Source organism: Doryrhamphus excisus, linkage group LG12, assembly GCF_037039965.1.
Source record: "Doryrhamphus excisus strain RoL-2023G ecotype Guam linkage group LG12, RoL_Dexc_Guam_v1.1, whole genome shotgun sequence".
NCBI lineage: Eukaryota > Metazoa > Chordata > Actinopteri > Syngnathiformes > Syngnathidae > Doryrhamphus > Doryrhamphus excisus.
Window position 1 is genome coordinate 17,762,734 of NC_136368.1, and position 16,434 is coordinate 17,779,167.

At 38.5% G+C, this 16,434-nt stretch overlaps 3 protein-coding genes across 4 annotated transcripts in view; 2 read left to right on the forward strand and 1 right to left on the reverse strand.

The window, feature by feature from the left end:
- LOC131136221 (inactive dipeptidyl peptidase 10-like) overlaps positions 1 to 2,555 on the reverse strand; it is a 37,418-nt gene extending 34,863 nt beyond the window's left edge. The window contains exon 1 of one of the 2 annotated variants that reach the window (XM_058082840.2): positions 2,266 to 2,555. In XM_058082840.2, the coding sequence (XP_057938823.2) occupies positions 2,266 to 2,322 (57 nt within the window). In that variant the 5' untranslated portion in view covers positions 2,323 to 2,555. The remainder of the gene's footprint in view (positions 1 to 2,265) is intronic. The other variant, XM_058082839.2, reaches the window with a different exon arrangement.
- A 3,581-nt stretch (positions 2,556 to 6,136) lies between these two features.
- cops8 (COP9 signalosome subunit 8) lies at positions 6,137 to 15,906 on the forward strand. Its single transcript, XM_058082804.2, has 7 exons — positions 6,137 to 6,272; positions 6,950 to 7,020; positions 7,277 to 7,325; positions 8,130 to 8,262; positions 14,268 to 14,375; positions 14,464 to 14,526; positions 15,653 to 15,906. The coding sequence occupies exons 1-7, from the start codon at positions 6,201 to 6,203 to the stop codon at positions 15,730 to 15,732; spliced, it is 576 nt and encodes a 191-aa protein (XP_057938787.1). The 5' UTR covers positions 6,137 to 6,200; the 3' UTR covers positions 15,733 to 15,906.
- trim63b (tripartite motif containing 63b) lies at positions 10,457 to 12,292 on the forward strand. The gene has a single exon (XM_058082803.2). The coding sequence runs from the start codon at positions 10,720 to 10,722 to the stop codon at positions 11,758 to 11,760; it is 1,041 nt and encodes a 346-aa protein (XP_057938786.2). The 5' UTR covers positions 10,457 to 10,719; the 3' UTR covers positions 11,761 to 12,292.
- Positions 15,907 to 16,434: the final 528 nt, after the last annotated feature.

A 16,434-nucleotide genomic window follows, 5' to 3' on the forward strand; every position in this document is an offset into this window, starting at 1 on the left:
GGCCTTTCATCTGTTTGAAATAATCCTTACACGCCGGAAAACAACAACAGTGTTATGCACTGATGATTTCTTCACTAATGACAATTGAACAAATGCATGGATGGGAAAGCAAGCAACTTTTATGAGTTATCGTTATTATTGGGTTTATTTGCGAAACACACATCCTCAGGTTTGGGGGGGGGAGTACAGTGCTCATCTAGTTACAGGAAGTAGTGAACATCATGGGAGTGAAGTCTATTCAAGGGGCTATGCGCTCATTTCAGGGACTTTTAATGATATTGCATCCCAGTTGGGTACTATAGTAAGTTTCTTGTAATCAAATACTCCATAAATCTCAAGCTGCATACAGAGGGAAATTTCCATTCTTCTTTTCTTGGTCAAAATGCATGCATTTGGTCAACCACTGAAGAGTATTTTGCCTTTTTGTTTAGTTTTATTTAATGTTTTTTTGGATTTTTATGATTTTAGAATAATTGTATGTTTTTATGGAAGGATTCTATGAAGTGATGTTTTCTGTAAAGCATTTTGAATTACCTTATGTACGAATGATGCTCAGTAAGGGGGTTTTAATGATATTGCATCGCAGTTGGGTACTATAGTAAGTTTCTTGTAATCAAATACTCCATAAATCTCAAGCTGCATACAGGAGGGAAATTTCTATTCTTCTCTTTTTGGTCAAAATGCATGCATTTGGTCAATCACTGAAGAGTATTTTGCCTTTTTGTTTAGTTTTATTTAATGTTTTTTGGGATTTTTATGATTTTAGAATAATTGTATGTTTTTATGGAAGGATTCTATGAAGTGATGTTTTCTGTAAAGCATTTTGAATTACCTTATGTACGAATGATGCTCAGTAAGGGGGTTTTAATGATATTGCATCGCAGTTGGGTACTATAGTAAGTTTCTTGTAATCAAATACTCCATAAATCTCAAGCTGCATACAGGAGGGAAATTTCTATTCTTCTCTTTTTGGTCAAAATGCATGCATTTGGTCAATCACTGAAGAGTATTTTGCCTTTTTGTTTAGTTTTATTTAATGTTTTTTGGGATTTTTATGATTTTAGAATAATTGTATGTTTTTATGGAAGGATTCTATGAAGTGATGTTTTCTGTAAAGCATTTTGAATTACCTTATGTATGAATGATGCTCAGTAAGGGGGTTTTAATGATATTGCATCCCAGTTAGGCGCTATAGTAAGTTTCTTGTAATCAAATACTCCATAAATCTCAAGCTGCATACAGGAGGGAAATTTCCATTCTTCTCTTTTTGGTCAAAATGCATGCATTTGGTCAACAAATGAAGAGTATTTTACCTTTTTGTTTAGTTTTATTTAATGTTTTATTGAATTTTATGATTTTTAGAATATTTTCTTGTTTTTATGGAATTATTTTATGAAATAATGTTTTCTGTAAAGCATTTAGAATTACCTTATGTACGAATGATGCTCTCAGTACGGGGGTTTTAATGAAATTGCATCCCAGTTGGGTACTATAGTAAGTTTCTTGTAATCAAATACTCCATAAATCTCAAGCTGCATACAGGAGGGAAATTTCCATTCTTCTCTTTTTGGTCAAAATGCATGCATTTGGTCAACAACTGAAGAGTATTTTACCTTTTTGTTTAGTTTTATTTAATGTTTTATGGAATTTTATGATTTTTAGAATTATTTTTGTTTTTATGGAATTATTTTATGAAATTATGTTTTCTGTAAAGCATTTTGAATTACCTTATGTACAAATAATGCTCAGTAAATACACTTGCCTTGCCTTGCATACTCCCCTGACCGTACTGACCTACTATGAGAACCCCTTGGGTTGACATTTTACAGCGGGCAACCTTGGGTATCGAATGAAACCTCATGAAAATAGGAACTAGTCAGGACATTCCCTCACATCCAAAGTCTTTTTCCAAATCAAAGAAGATTAGATTAGATTACCGGTACACAAAAAGCAATAGCAGCTGCTATTGTGGATTTCTATCATGCCAGTTACTTTTATGTCATAAAAGACCAATGCCTGAGGTGCACACTTTAATATATTTGCCGATAGTCTCCTCAATTATCTTTTACTCATAAAGTGACTTTGTTCTACATAATAGAACTTTGTTCTTTGTTCTGACTGAATTATCCTGGTAAGTTAATAATTGCACATGACTTATTCCGGGGAAGTTCATCCACAATAGCTGCCACCCTCACACATTTTATAAAAAGAAAGAGTACATGGAAGCCATGAGAGAACAGTGTGGAAGTGTCCTTCTGTCATTACCTTGTCATCACTGGAGTACCTGCGACTGTGGTGGGCTGCTCCCGCACTTTGGTTCATGTTGGAGAAGCCAAGCAGATCGATAAAGGTCTGAGTAGTTGTACCACAACCACGGAGCTTCTAATGAATAGGAGGAGAATGGAATCACAGTGGCGGTTTGTTCTGTCCAGTAACGTGTAAGTTTCTCAGCCAATGATGGCGCAGGGGCTGTTCATTCACCTCCAGCTGATGCGAGCTTAACACTAGGCTGCACATAACATGATGGATGATGAGCAAAATAAAGGAATTTGTCCTGCATGTTCCTCAAATGACAAAAGAGAGCAGTTTTTTGAAACCGCAGATTACATAACAAGATAAAGCAGATGGCACAAGCTGAGTGCCTCAAGGTTCCCTGCACTGTCACCGGGATTGATACTTTTATTCAATTTATGCATTTGTTTTGGTACTTGTTTTATTATATTACTATGGATGGGTATCAATACCGTGGCCATACATATGTATTATAAATGAAGGAAAACCATCCAATAAAAATGTATGGGAAATTAGGCAATGGTACTGGTACAATGGTAAAGGTTTAATTTAATTTGAACATGCATCAGATTACAATTGAATGCATCTCATAATCAGAAAAAGAGTAGGAAGAAGCAAAGCTTATTAAATCCTACCCCTCCATCTGGTACTTTTTACAGTAATGGTTACATTTGTTCACTTCCTGCCTTTGTAATATTTATGTATTTATTTATGTATTTATTTATGTATTTATTTATGTATTTATTCATGTATTTTTATTTTTATTTTTATTTTTATTTTTATTTTTATTTTTATTTTTATTTTTATTTTTATTTTTATTTTTATTTTTATTTTTATTTTTATTTTTAAGCAGAGTAAGCAGATATTGGCACCTTATTTCGGTGCTCAATAATACTTACTATGAATTAATAACTAATATTACCCAACTATTAATTACTAGTAAGTAACAAAATGAGGCAAAAAAAAAAACAGCAAATTTGATGTAATAGTTACTGCTGCCTAGTAACAACAAGTAACTTTTGCACACCTTACTGTTCTCTAACAAGGAAGTCTGCCATGATTAGTGGAAGCCAAAGCTATCTCTTCGTGGCTTCTAATGTGTTGCTTGAGCTGCTGCCACCTATCTGTTTTGTGTTGCAGTGCACCTGAGGGGTGTGACCGGGGCGAAGTCATCTGGCACACCTGGGAACAGTTTACGATCCACGCCTATAGACTTGCACCTCTGTCTCCAGCATGTGTTTCTGTTCCCTGCGTACTTTTTGGCCAACTTTTTTCCTGGACTTTTATAAGTACTTTTGTTAGCTTATGCTATTCCTGCCTTGTGCTCCGTTTGTTTACCTTTTACTTGTGACTTTGCCGGCTTTTGGTTGTACTTTGTGTATTTTGGACCATTTTTGCACTCAGTTTGAGTGCACCTTTTGTTAAATGTTAATTTTTGTTAAGTCCATTTTGTTGTCTCTGTTATGGGGTTAAAGTTTTTGGAAGTTTTTAAATAGATGGCTTTATAGGCAGAATAAGTAAATCCCATGACATGCAATTTTTTCTGCTTCGTGCTAGCTGTTTTTTTTAATATTTAGAACACACACAAAATAGAAAGACGTGCACAATTGGGACATAGGCACAATTCCAAAAAGTGCAGTTTTCCTTTAAATTCATTCTGAAATTCATCAAATAAGATTTTGTACTTCTCCTGCTGCGAAAAGAATCTTGCTAATGTTGTCGACTTTTTCTATTTACATTGGTCTTTTATGGCATTTTATTCATCTGTTTCATCACCATGACCCACGTCCACTTGAGAAACAGTCCATCAAGCGAAGCAGTCTTTCATGTTGAATGTTAATTTTTCATCATAAATCAGATGTTGACAAAATAATATACTTGCATAAAAACGCCCTCAATCACAAACAGTCAGCTATAGTTTTGTGCATTCTGTCCTTGTGCGCTTGTTCACAAGCGTGCCAAGTGTAATCCCTCAGTCTCTTTTGGAACATGTGGCCCGCGGATAATGTCCCTGATGTTATGCAACTTTTATTTTTCCTTCCTGTCCTTTTGTAAGGTTATTTTAGTTTCTTTTGGTTGAGCTATTTTAACACACACATCCAAATCTAGGCCGTTTCGCCTCAATCCACGTTTGTACAACTCAAGATGCCTGATGTATGTCAACACAATTTCAGATTATTTTTTTTTTTAGATCCTCTAATCCTTGTTGCTATTCTATTCTTATTCAAATGCACTATGCGGATTTTTGTACTTTATGAATGGTTTTAAAGTCACACTTTGGGCCATTTTGCTCCAGTAAGGGAATAAAATACAAAACTCAGCACTGTTTGTATTTCACTTAGAATGGTTTATTTAAAAAAAAAGATAAAAAATGTAAACTGGTAGCAGGTATCTAATAAACACGAGGATTGCGGCTATGCTGGAGCCTTTCCCAGCTTGCAGTGACCACAACCTCCTCCGTCCCGTTAAAACTAAAATCAAAAACTAAACTAAAACCAAAAGAAATCTGCCCCATTGTACAATTTTTAAAAATTGTGCTGCACGGCGGACGAGTGGTTAGCGTGCAGACCTCACAGCTAGAAGACCACGGTTCAATTCCACCCTTGGCCATGTCTGTGTGGAGTTTGCATGTTCTCCCCGTGCATGCGTGGATTTTTCCGGGTACTCCGGTTTCCTCCCACATTCCAAAACATGCTAGGTTAATTGGCGACTCCAAATTGTCCATAGGTATGAATGTGAGTGTGAATGGTTGTTTGTCTATATGTGTCCTGTGATTGGCTGGCCACCAATCGTTCAGCCTTAGAAACTATAGAAAGGCCTATATAATGCCAGAACAGTTTACTACTCATCTTAAATGTCCTTCTTCAGCACCGTGTCTAGTTTAACGAACGTCATAGCACCTTGGTAAAGGGTAAAACGGTCTTTCATTGTGTAGCGCTTTTCCACCAAGGCACTCAAACCACATCAGCTCATCCCTCCCTACCGCTCTAAGCAGTTTCATGTCATTTTTTGACAACAAAATTGCCACTATAAGATCCCACCCATCAACTGATGCTGAACATCTCTCCAAAAACGGTGATGATTGACACACGATTAAACACTTTTCACTCCAACTCCTCCGAACTAGCCTCTACAATTTCCTCCTCAAACTTGCAAGTTAGATTCCATCCCTACTCACTTGTTCAAAGATTTAAAAAAACCTTCAACCTTACAACAGCATTTGACACAATTGATCATCCATCCATTGATCCATCCATTTTCTATGCCTCACTAAATTCGCAGGTATGCTGGAGCCTATCCCAGCTGTCTTTGGGTGAGAGGCGGGGTACACCCTGGACTGGTCTCAAACATTTTACTGTTAAATTCAGATAAGACAGAAATCATAGTCCTTGGTTCCCAGCACCTCAGAGACAAGACTGCAAATGATGGTACTGATGCTGTATATTAACCCAACCGGTTGAGACAGATGGCCGCCCCACAGAGCCTGGGTTCTTTTCAAGGTTTTTTCCCCAGAGGTCATTTTCCTTCTCTTACATCACCAAGTGCTTGCTCATGTTGGTTCTCTGTTTTTCTTTTATGAATGTGACCTCCATGTGTAGAATTCCATACAGGTACAATAATGTTTCTCATTCTAACAAGAATTTCTGCAAAAGTAAAAGTCATATTAAAGTATTAAAAAATATATTATTATTTTACATGTATTATATATATAATCTCCCGTTCCACTCTCTAATTCTCACATTAATTAGCTGGTTTTTCGAATAGTCATTTTATTGGTGCTATTCTAAAGTGTCCACTAGAGGCAGTAACGCTGTAATATATAGCGAATGGACGAGAATTCATCAAGAGAAGAAAAAGGTTCAGGAAGGCAAGACAACAACGTCTTCATCTTCGTCATCACCATCAACATGCCTGCTGCTGTGATTATGGAAGAGAATTTTGACAAACTACTAGAACAATGTGAAGCTCAAGAACTGGAGGTATTTCAATACTTATTTTTATTTCGTATAATTTACGTGCCGGCAAAGAAATTACGCACGGTTTGTTGTTTTAACTATTGTGGCGATACAGCTAGCTAATGCTAACAACACAGCTAAAAACAAACCTCAACATAACGTGAGAAGATTGTTGTTTTATGGTCATCTTCACACTCGCATTATGGCGCTAAAGAAGCTAAGCAGTGCAATGTTTACACAGCATTGCATTGATATCAGCATCCGTTACTAATGCGAGGCTAAAAGGCGAATGTGTTTTTTTTGTAACCACTATGTCGTGTCATTGTATCTATGCGTAACAAGGTGTACAGTTGATACTTCTCGAAAGCATTGATTAAATACATAATTATATATTTCCTACAGCAAATGGTGCAAAACCACAATAGGACTCATGCCACTGGACAGTGCTACTAATTAAAACTTCTGCATCACATAAACTGCAGAATTAAAGACAAATGCAAAAGAAAAACACTGCAAATGCCCAAATCACACACAAAACTCCCAACTAAGAGAGAAATATCAGTTCACAGAACAAAAGAAAAGGTACCCTGGTACTACATTTTGCATTTGTTTTTAATCCCGCAGTGTTATATGAATGCAGAGTGTTTTGCAGTGTTAAATGAATGCAGAATGGAAACATGCCGAATTTTGTGTTATCACAGGCTCCAGGCGGCATCGCAACACCTCAAGTGTATTCTCAGCTCTTGGCGCTTTATTTACTGCATAACGATATGTAAGTTCCATGTGTCTTGTACATTTTTATAAAATCTTCAGTTAATTTCTGTTTGTGTCTGGATAATACTTGTGTTTAGTTGCAAATTGAGCAAAGAAAGAGAGAATAACGGCAAGCTATTTTTACATTTCTGGTGTGATAATTCAGTATATATTCAGCCATGTCATAATTGGTTTAATACACCAAGTAATTTTTCATCAGTTGTCACAACTTCAAGTATTTTGTTGTCTAATGTGCATAAATGTGGATTCTTCAGGAATAATGGCAGATATCTTTGGAAGCGGATCCCCCAGGCAATAAAAGCGGTAAGCTGGTTACACTTCCCACACACCCAACTCATTGAGATGAGACGAGATTGGGTCCATGAGGACAAGACAAGACTTTAACAATGCAATGAGACATTATGATTGGACAAACAAGCATTTTAATGTAATCAAGTCAATGCAGCTGTATTTAGAAAAGTTTATTGTTTTAATGATGATAATAATAATAATGGTAAATAACAACATTTAATTATAATGTAATATTATCCTCAATATATAGAGTTGGGAAATCCAAGATTCAAAATGATACCAAAGTGAACATTGGCTGAAAGTAATACGACATGATAATAGAAGTTGTAATCCAACGTGTGATAGATTGAAGACCATTGTGCACATGTAAATATGTCCACGAGTGGACACTTGGTGCATGGCTCAAAAGCCCCATCTGCTGGATATGAAAAGTAATTACAGTCAATTTGGATCAAGCGTGCTTAGACAGATTAAACTACAGTAATCACAACAAGTTAGGAGTGTTCAGATACAACTTGTCCTCATTACCCTATCCCAGCTCAGGGTACATATAAACAACCAATAACACTCAAACAATTAATGATTTTTTAACCTAACACATCTTTGTGGAATGTCAGAGCATCGAACCCTTGATCGCCTGACGATGAGGCCGACATGCTAACCACTTCCTCACCATGCTACTGGACTATTCTAGTGCATTAAAATCCCTAATGTCCCCCTAAAATAACAGTCATCACTGAATGTATGTAAACAGCATATGCTTATAAAAGCACCCATTCCATCTAATGATAATGTTTTTTTTTTGTTTCACTGCAGGCAAATCCCGAATTAACAGCTATTTGGGCAGTTGGCCAGCGTATATGGCAGCGAGATTTTCCTGGAATATATACAGCTATCGCAACTTATCAGTGGTCAGAGAATATCCTTCCCGTAATGGAGGCTCTGCAAGGTAAGTCTTACATAAACCCTTATTTTCATTGACTTTCTGTGCGTACCTAAGTTTTTTTCTGAAAATGTTCATGACAATTAGGTCCTCTGTTTATAAAGTCTAAACTTGCCTTGCAGTACACCCCTCAGGATTTGGTCAATTGTTGTCTAAGTGGTAGACTTTGTTGTTGCTCATGTGTAACTTATTTTACGCTGCTGCAAGGTTAATGACCTTGACCAAACATTTTGTTATGAAGTAATTGGCTTTGGCTATGCAGAGATCCAAAACCTTTGCCATCAAGAGAAGGTATGAATCTCAGACTGACTGACAAAATATATACAAAAAGCCTGCAGATATGACATTCAGATCCCATAATTATACAGTACATGCATAAAGTATTCACTGAGCTACACTTTTTCCAGATTCTGCAGTGACTACTTACTAAATCGAATACATTCCTTTTTTCACCTCAAAATTCTACATAAAACACCACTTAATAACAACATGAAAATGTTTTTTTTTAATCATTGTAAAAATTGAGAACTACGATACACTATAGCGTACCGGTATTGATTCATGTTTTGCTATTTGGCAAAACTAAGCATTTGTACAGGAGTTTGTTGTGACCCTCATCAGTAAACCTGATAGGATTCCTGTTTACGTCCTGACCAAGAGTTATGTAGATTTCTGTCATCATCCTGCTCTCATGTGACATTGTTATTGGCATGCACGATTGTATAATAATCATCAGCGGGCACTAGTTGAACACTGCTTGACCCCAGCTGTTTCTCCTGAAGGAAAACAAGTTGTTAAAGTTAGCAGTTTTTAGTAATTTAAAACACCATGCCATGATACTTACAAGGTGTTGGAACATAAAATGTTACGTAAAGCATAATAACCAAATAATTAATTGTTTATCTTTTGGTTTTATATTTATGCTTTGGGACATGTGCATCATTTTGATGTTCACTTTTGCAAGAGTTTAATAATAGCTTATGCGTCATGTTTGCGGTGCCTCGTGTTGAGCTGCCAGACGTGTTGACGTACAGTATGTCACAAGACACTTAGTGAAATCAGGCATGAGAATTGCTTGGTGGATCTGTTGACGATTGTGAACTGAACAACTTCACATTAGCATTTAGTTTCATGTGGATTTTATTATCAAAGCAGTTTCAGTAGAGTATTGCTTTCCTTGTGTTTATTTGTCTGCCATCAGTTGAAGGCCTCGCGCGTATTCAAAAATAAAATTACTTTTCCTAGAAACTTGTATATATTGTTTAATATTGATGCGAAATATGCTCGACACACTTAAGAGCATTTAAACGTAAAAATATAAAGCCATTCACCACTAATGATTGATGTAAGTAAGGTAATTGAAGGCTCCAAGATGCATTCATATATAATCCACACTGCTCGCCTGTTGTCATTCCAGTGACGATTTACAGTAGTAGATTAATTTGTGAAACCTTCTGTCAGTCATTTGGCCTCTTTGTCCCAGTGGGGTGAGGCGGTACGCTAGCAGGTGTGCACTCACTAGCTGTGTGTTTTGTATGCTACATGATCAAATACTTTCTTTTTGACTCTTGTATATAAACAACTGATGTAAATTTGTGTTTATTTTGTTCTGTCTTTTGTTTGTTTAGTTGCTTCTGATACAGTGTACTCGCATCTTATGCCATATATTATCATTACATTAATGAAAAAAAAGTCTGAGTACAATGTTGACAGTAATATTTTATATTGGCATAATGTATGGGACCGTTATTGTCCAGAAATGTTTTTTTTATTGTGACAGGTCTATGAAAAACATTATCAGTGAAGCAAAATAATACATATACAGGTACAGTACATACATCATGTTATTACAAATTATTGCTGAGTCATTGTGAATGGAATGCGTTTTCTGCAGAGAACAGAGACATTTTTCTGAGACAAAAAAAATAATTTTTTGACCAAAAATCACCAAATGTGTCGGGCGCCGTGAAGGTCGAATGCTAAATGTGCGGACATCAATGGTGCAACAATCTATTTGACACCATGTTCACTTTTACTTGTTTACCATTGAGACTGTACCCCTTCTGTCATGCAGGATTCCTTTAAGCCAGTCACATGTACCCTGTTTATTTCTCAGTCCACCATGTCTATCAAAGTTGGCTGGCGCACATAGACAACCGGGGCATGTGACACGTGGTGCAATGGGTGGGTGGGGGCCAATTCTGTGAAAACCTTCCTCGCCAGCAGGCAGTCGGGAATGTGTGTGTTGGTTGGTTAGATCAAATGTCACCAGCTGTGAGGGGGTGGTATAAAGGACAGAGCTGCTAGTTCTCAGGCAGTGTTAGATGTAGCTGGACATGACATCATAAAAGGAAACACTGAAAAGAGCGCCGCAGATACTGCTATTTATTTCAAAAAAACATTTTGAAGCTGACCAAGATAAGGAACTTTGGCTGATAGCTCCTGAAAACAACTTTTTCCATCATGGATCTTCAGAGGACAGGATCGTTGGTTCGCCCTCCGAGCCCGATGGACAGCCTTGAGAAGCAGCTGAGCTGCCCCATTTGCCTGGACATGTTCACCAAACCTGTTGTCATCCTCCCCTGCCAACACAACTTGTGCCGAAGCTGTGCCAGTGACCTCTATGACTCGCGCAACCCGTACCGCTTCTCCGGTGGTGTGTTCCGCTGTCCTACATGCAGGTTTGAGGTTGTGCTTGACCGCCACGGTGTCCACGGGCTCCAGCGGAACCTGTTGGTAGAGAATATCATCGACATCTATAAGCAGCAGCAAGAAGTGAGTGGCAATGGAAACACAGAAACCTTGAAGCCCAAAGAGTCGAAAGAACCAATGTGTCAGGAACATGAAGACGAGAGAATCAACATCTATTGCACAACATGCCAGACCCCCACTTGCTCCATGTGCAAAGTGTTTGGGCAGCATAAAGACTGTGAGGTGGCGCCTTTAGAAAGTGTTTATCAGACCCAAAAGGGTGAACTGAGCAACGCTATCGACAGTCTGGTGGCCAGTAATGGACGCTTACAGTCTCTACTTATCCAGATGGAAGACGCTTGCCGCGCTGTACAGGAAAATGCTCAGCGTGCTAAACAAGGCTTAGCTGAACGCTTTGACCTCTTGTACGCTGTCCTGGAAGAGCGAAAAACCATACTGCTGGAGCAAATTGGAAAAGAGCAAGATGAGAAGGTGGCTGCTTTACGGGCACTCGCCCAGCGTTACGGCGAACGACTTCAGGCAAGCTCCGAGCTGACAGACTCGGCTGTGAGGGCTTTGGAGCAGAGCGGAGCTGCTGAGTTTTTGTTGGCATCCAAAGGCCTGATCACGCAAACCAAAGATGCGGCTAAAAGCTCAATGGGAGAAGACCGGCCAGAGCCGGGGTTTGAGAAGATGGATCATTTCACCGTGTCGACAGAGCATGTTGAAACCATCCTGGCAAAGATTGACTTTGGGTCAGGTGATGATGAAGATGATGATTTTGATGACGCTGAGGAGGAAGAGGAGGAATAATGGAAACTGCTGTGATGGTGGACTTGTTGAAAACACTGATGTGCTTTTGAAGGTTTTCCGACGGGAGTATGGCAAGGACCTGTGGATGTTAATAATATAAAGTAACGAGGGATGTGGGATAGAATTACTTGCCAGTACTTTCAGTGCAATATTTAACATCAATGTTGAATCCATAACTTTCCTTACCTTTTTTATACTTTTGTACTTCTGAACCACTTGAATGTTGGTGTTAAGAGGAAAAAAATGTCAAGTCTAATATAAAGAATGTCTAAGATTGTTTTTTGTTTCATTGAAATGTAGCTTATGGTTAGATATTTTGCATTGTCACAAATGTCTTTGGTGAACCTAAAATAACGTGCATGACCTTCTTTATTGTTAGTTCTAATCTGAAAACTAAGTTTATATGGGAAGAGCTCATTCAAAAAGTATGGATTTTCTTTGGAGTGTTTCCATCAGAATGTGTCCCCATTATGTTGCTGCTCTTACTTGGCTTTAGACTGTATTTAAAAATAAAAGCATCGCTATGCCCTGTCGACTTTGCCTTTGCCGGTGAAAAGTGGAGTCTATTTTTAAGAAGTGAGAGGGTGAGAAGTGATAGCTGCCCTAGAATAGACGCACAGTCCAGGTCCTGTTTCCCCCACCCCCTCTATAAAACCTGCGGTCCTCCACGCAGGCATCTTCTCTCGGCATGCTTCGGGCCAACTCTGGAGTGTCAGAAGGACGCACTAAGAGTGACTGTTCCAGTTGCTGCTCCTGTCATCTCCCAAGGGTCAAGAGGCAGTTATAAAAATACATGTCTGCTGCGGGGCTGGGTTACAAAAAGCCCCTTGAGATGACCTGTTTGGCTTCATCGGGGGGAATTGCTCACTACTCATTGCTTTCCAATATGCTGCTCATCCATTGCCGGAAAATTGCTACAAAAGAATTTTATTAAGTGTCATACATTTTCAATTTCAACACTGACTAGAATATTTCTATTAATTTCATAATGTAGTCATTCCATTTATTTAAATAACTATTGCCTACATTACTAATAAATAGACGTTTACAAAATGTAACATATTCCATCCTCGATAAGCACAGCAGTAGTGAGAGAGCAGACAGGACAGGAGTATGGGAAAACACTTGACAAATCTTCTGACTTCTCCCAGCTGTCTTTTCTCATCCACTGTGTTATTGTCACGGCTGCTAGCTGCTGCAACCCACCAGAAGTGGACTGTTGATACACATATAAACTGTTGCTAGGATATAAAACACGTAAGGGCCACAACCCTGAGGCATTAATGTGAGAGCTGCTGGAGCAGTAGTGCACAAAGCGCATTTTGTTCCATGGCGCTGTGAGGCCCAAACACACTTACTCCTATCTTCACACACAAAAAAAAGGAGAATATATTGGTGGCTTTGACATTTGAGAAGCTCAAATCATTGCTAGCTGATAAAGTCTTCAGCGGTCTGCCGCTACTTACAGCGTCCTTTCATGTTTCTACCGAGCATGCTTCATTGACATTTATGTTCTGTTAATTATTGTTTACAACATAAGCCCTCTTTGCTTAATTCAGAAAGATTTGGTGGAAAGATTTCCTCACGTAATTGACCAAAATGTTACTCATAGGACAGGCACATGAAAGGGAAAATATGATGGTGGTAAAAATCATTCCTTTGTGATGTCACAAGGGGCAGACTTCCTGATATGGTTCATAGTTAGGAAGCTCTTTGGGCGTGTGACCAATCATAGCGGCGTGGGTGGGATAAATTAAAACAGACCCTTTAGGCAGGAATCACAAATCAAAGGAAATACAGATGGAATAGGTTCAAATTCTGTAAAATCTAAATTGTTTTCTATGCGGGTTATTGTGTGTAGCTGCTCTATAGGAGACCACAACTCACCAATAACCAATAACCAAGACATATTTGTTGCCATAATTGGTCAAAAACTGAATCCTATGAAACCCAGTGCATAAGAAAACCATCGTTCCACTCTATATATACTATATACTACTATATATACCGTATCTTCTGGACCATAAGTCGCACAAGGCCAAAAATGCATAATTAGGGAGAAAAAAACATACATAAGTCGCACTGGACTATAAGTCGCATTTTTTGCAGGTAATTTATTTTACAAACCACTTGACCATAACAGACATTACGTCCTCTTGTAAGGCAAGTTCTAACATTAATAAAAGAATAGAGAACAGGCTCAATAGGTGTAAGATATGCTAACACAATGGTTATTCAGCTACACAAAAAAATAAACATGAACAGAAAAGGTGTCCAATGTTTATGTAAAATAAACAGTTTTTTTTATTTATAAGTCGCTCTGGAGTATAAGTCGCAGGAACAGCCAACCTATGTGCAACTTATAGTCCGGAAAATACGGTGTATATACATATATATATATATATAAGATATATTTGGGTCAAAAGGTTTGCCCACCCCTGCCGTAATAAATACAGGGTGCCAGATTGTTGTTCACTCATGTCCTTGTTCTCTGATTTGGTGTACAGAGAGTACGCGGCAAAGGGCCTACGGGTTAGTGGCGCAGGCATACACTTCCATCACTGCAGAGGATTTTGCTGCCTTTGTGGGCTACTCAGTGGAGGAGGCTGTTAAAGGTCAGTCATGACGCAATCTCGTTTTTGTTCTTTAAAGTTAGTAACAGAATCGGAGAGATTTACTTTCTGTTACTGTCTGTCTGTGAAGGTGTGGTGAGTCAAGGTTGGCAGGCTGACCCCACTACCAGGATGGTAATGCCCAAAAAGCCAGGTAGGTGGCAGTATTGCTCTTTGTTTTTTTTTTTTTTACTACCAAGAGTAACATAATGTAGTTCTTTGCGGAATCCAAATCTAACGAGACAATGGATGTATTCTTGTATAGTTTCTCATCCTTCTCCGTTTGTCAGTGGAGTTTTATTGCATCATTATATGCCCTCAAAAGTTTCATGAAATGGAAACATTTACCGTGATGCAAACAGATGAGAAGAAGGTTTTGGTCTGACCTCATTTCAGTAACCACAACAACATCTGCTGCACACATGTTCGACATGAAACAAGCTTGCTCACTCAACATTCATCAGGACACCGAAGCACTGGTTATGAAAGTCTTCTCTGGTGATCAGACTCCCATCTTTTTGGAAGACATCATCCCTCTTTGAGATGAACATAATGTGATGCAATGTGCTTTTTTAAATAAGTCTCAAACAAATGACACAACTCTATAAGCTGTTTTGTTAACGTGACAGGGGAAGCAGTGAGCTCATGGGCAGATGTGTTGAACCGGAAACCTCTCGTCTGCTAGCCGTGTCAAGTTAAAACCATGTGGACTGTAGCCAGTAAATCAGCGATTCAGTGCAGGGAAATACGTTTTTGATCCCGACTGATTTTGTATCATTTTTTACTATTAAGCAGTTATAAACAGTACATTATTTTTATCATAAATAGATTTTTGGAAATCCAGAAAAAATGAATTTTTATTTGATTCTGACGTTCCGTCCCCCACAGACTTGAGTCCCATTAGGAAAGTATTCCTCATCTCAACTCATATACCCGTCATAGAAACAGTCTCTCCCATTCAAACCTCTCCATCATCATGGGCAAGCCCAAATAATCCGTCAAAGCCACATGATTGATTCCCCTGGTGGGGCAGGGATGTTTATGAGAAAGCCTAAAATTAGTGAGGAGCTGGTTAATGATGTCAAAGGAGTCGGGAGCACAGTCACCAAGAAAAGCATTAGTAACACACTTTGCTGTAATGGATTGAGATCCTGCCGTGGCCACAATGTCAGGTAATAATTGTTTTCCTCCCCGTTATGTAACACAGTTCACACTCGGCATATGAAGGAATTCCTTGATTACTCAGTCTTTCCCCCCTCGTCAATGTTTTCTCTGAACAGATCCTCCGCCTGTTTCATCTGTTCCAAATGAGCAGCAGTTGGCCAGACTCACCGACTACGTGGCTTTCCTGGAGAACTGATAACCTTCACTGTCACCCTTTTCCATCTGCATTTTTTTTTTCATACCAGTACTGCACTCGTTGGGTTGTTGTAAGCTTTATGTCGTCTTTGTATGTCCATTGATCTCATGTGATCAAATTATTCTATACGAATACAGAATAAAAATCTATCAACCAATCAACAAATCTTATGTTACTTGTTGGTGAAGCGTTGAAACTAGTTAGCATTTTGAGTCGACTGTAAACCCCCATGTCCGAGGACATTCGAGGTACTTGGAACATCAACTACAAAATCTACAAGTTAAATGCGGGACCAGGGGGAGCTTAACTTGCCAAGGACATCAACGAACTGAACAAATATTAAAGATGACATCATCTCGGCCGACAAGGAAATCAAAAACACAAAACTCGCAATACAGCTTGAAGTCATCAGCAACTATCGCAGTTCTCCAAAAAATATTTGAAAAAATTGAACAATATTCACCAATACATTTAATTCAGGCTTATAAATGTATGAACACGTGCTAGCAAACTGCTAGCAAACCAAACCCAGACGTGTTGACGCAGCAGCAGCCTCTTGACTGTGCAGCATATCCGATACTGAGAAGTGTGAGAAGCTACCTGACTCCTGCTGGCCTTCAAGTCACGACTAAATTTGGTTTTAGTGACACGTGTGTGTACACAAATACATTGGACGGATGCACGAGAGGAGCTTTTTACTGT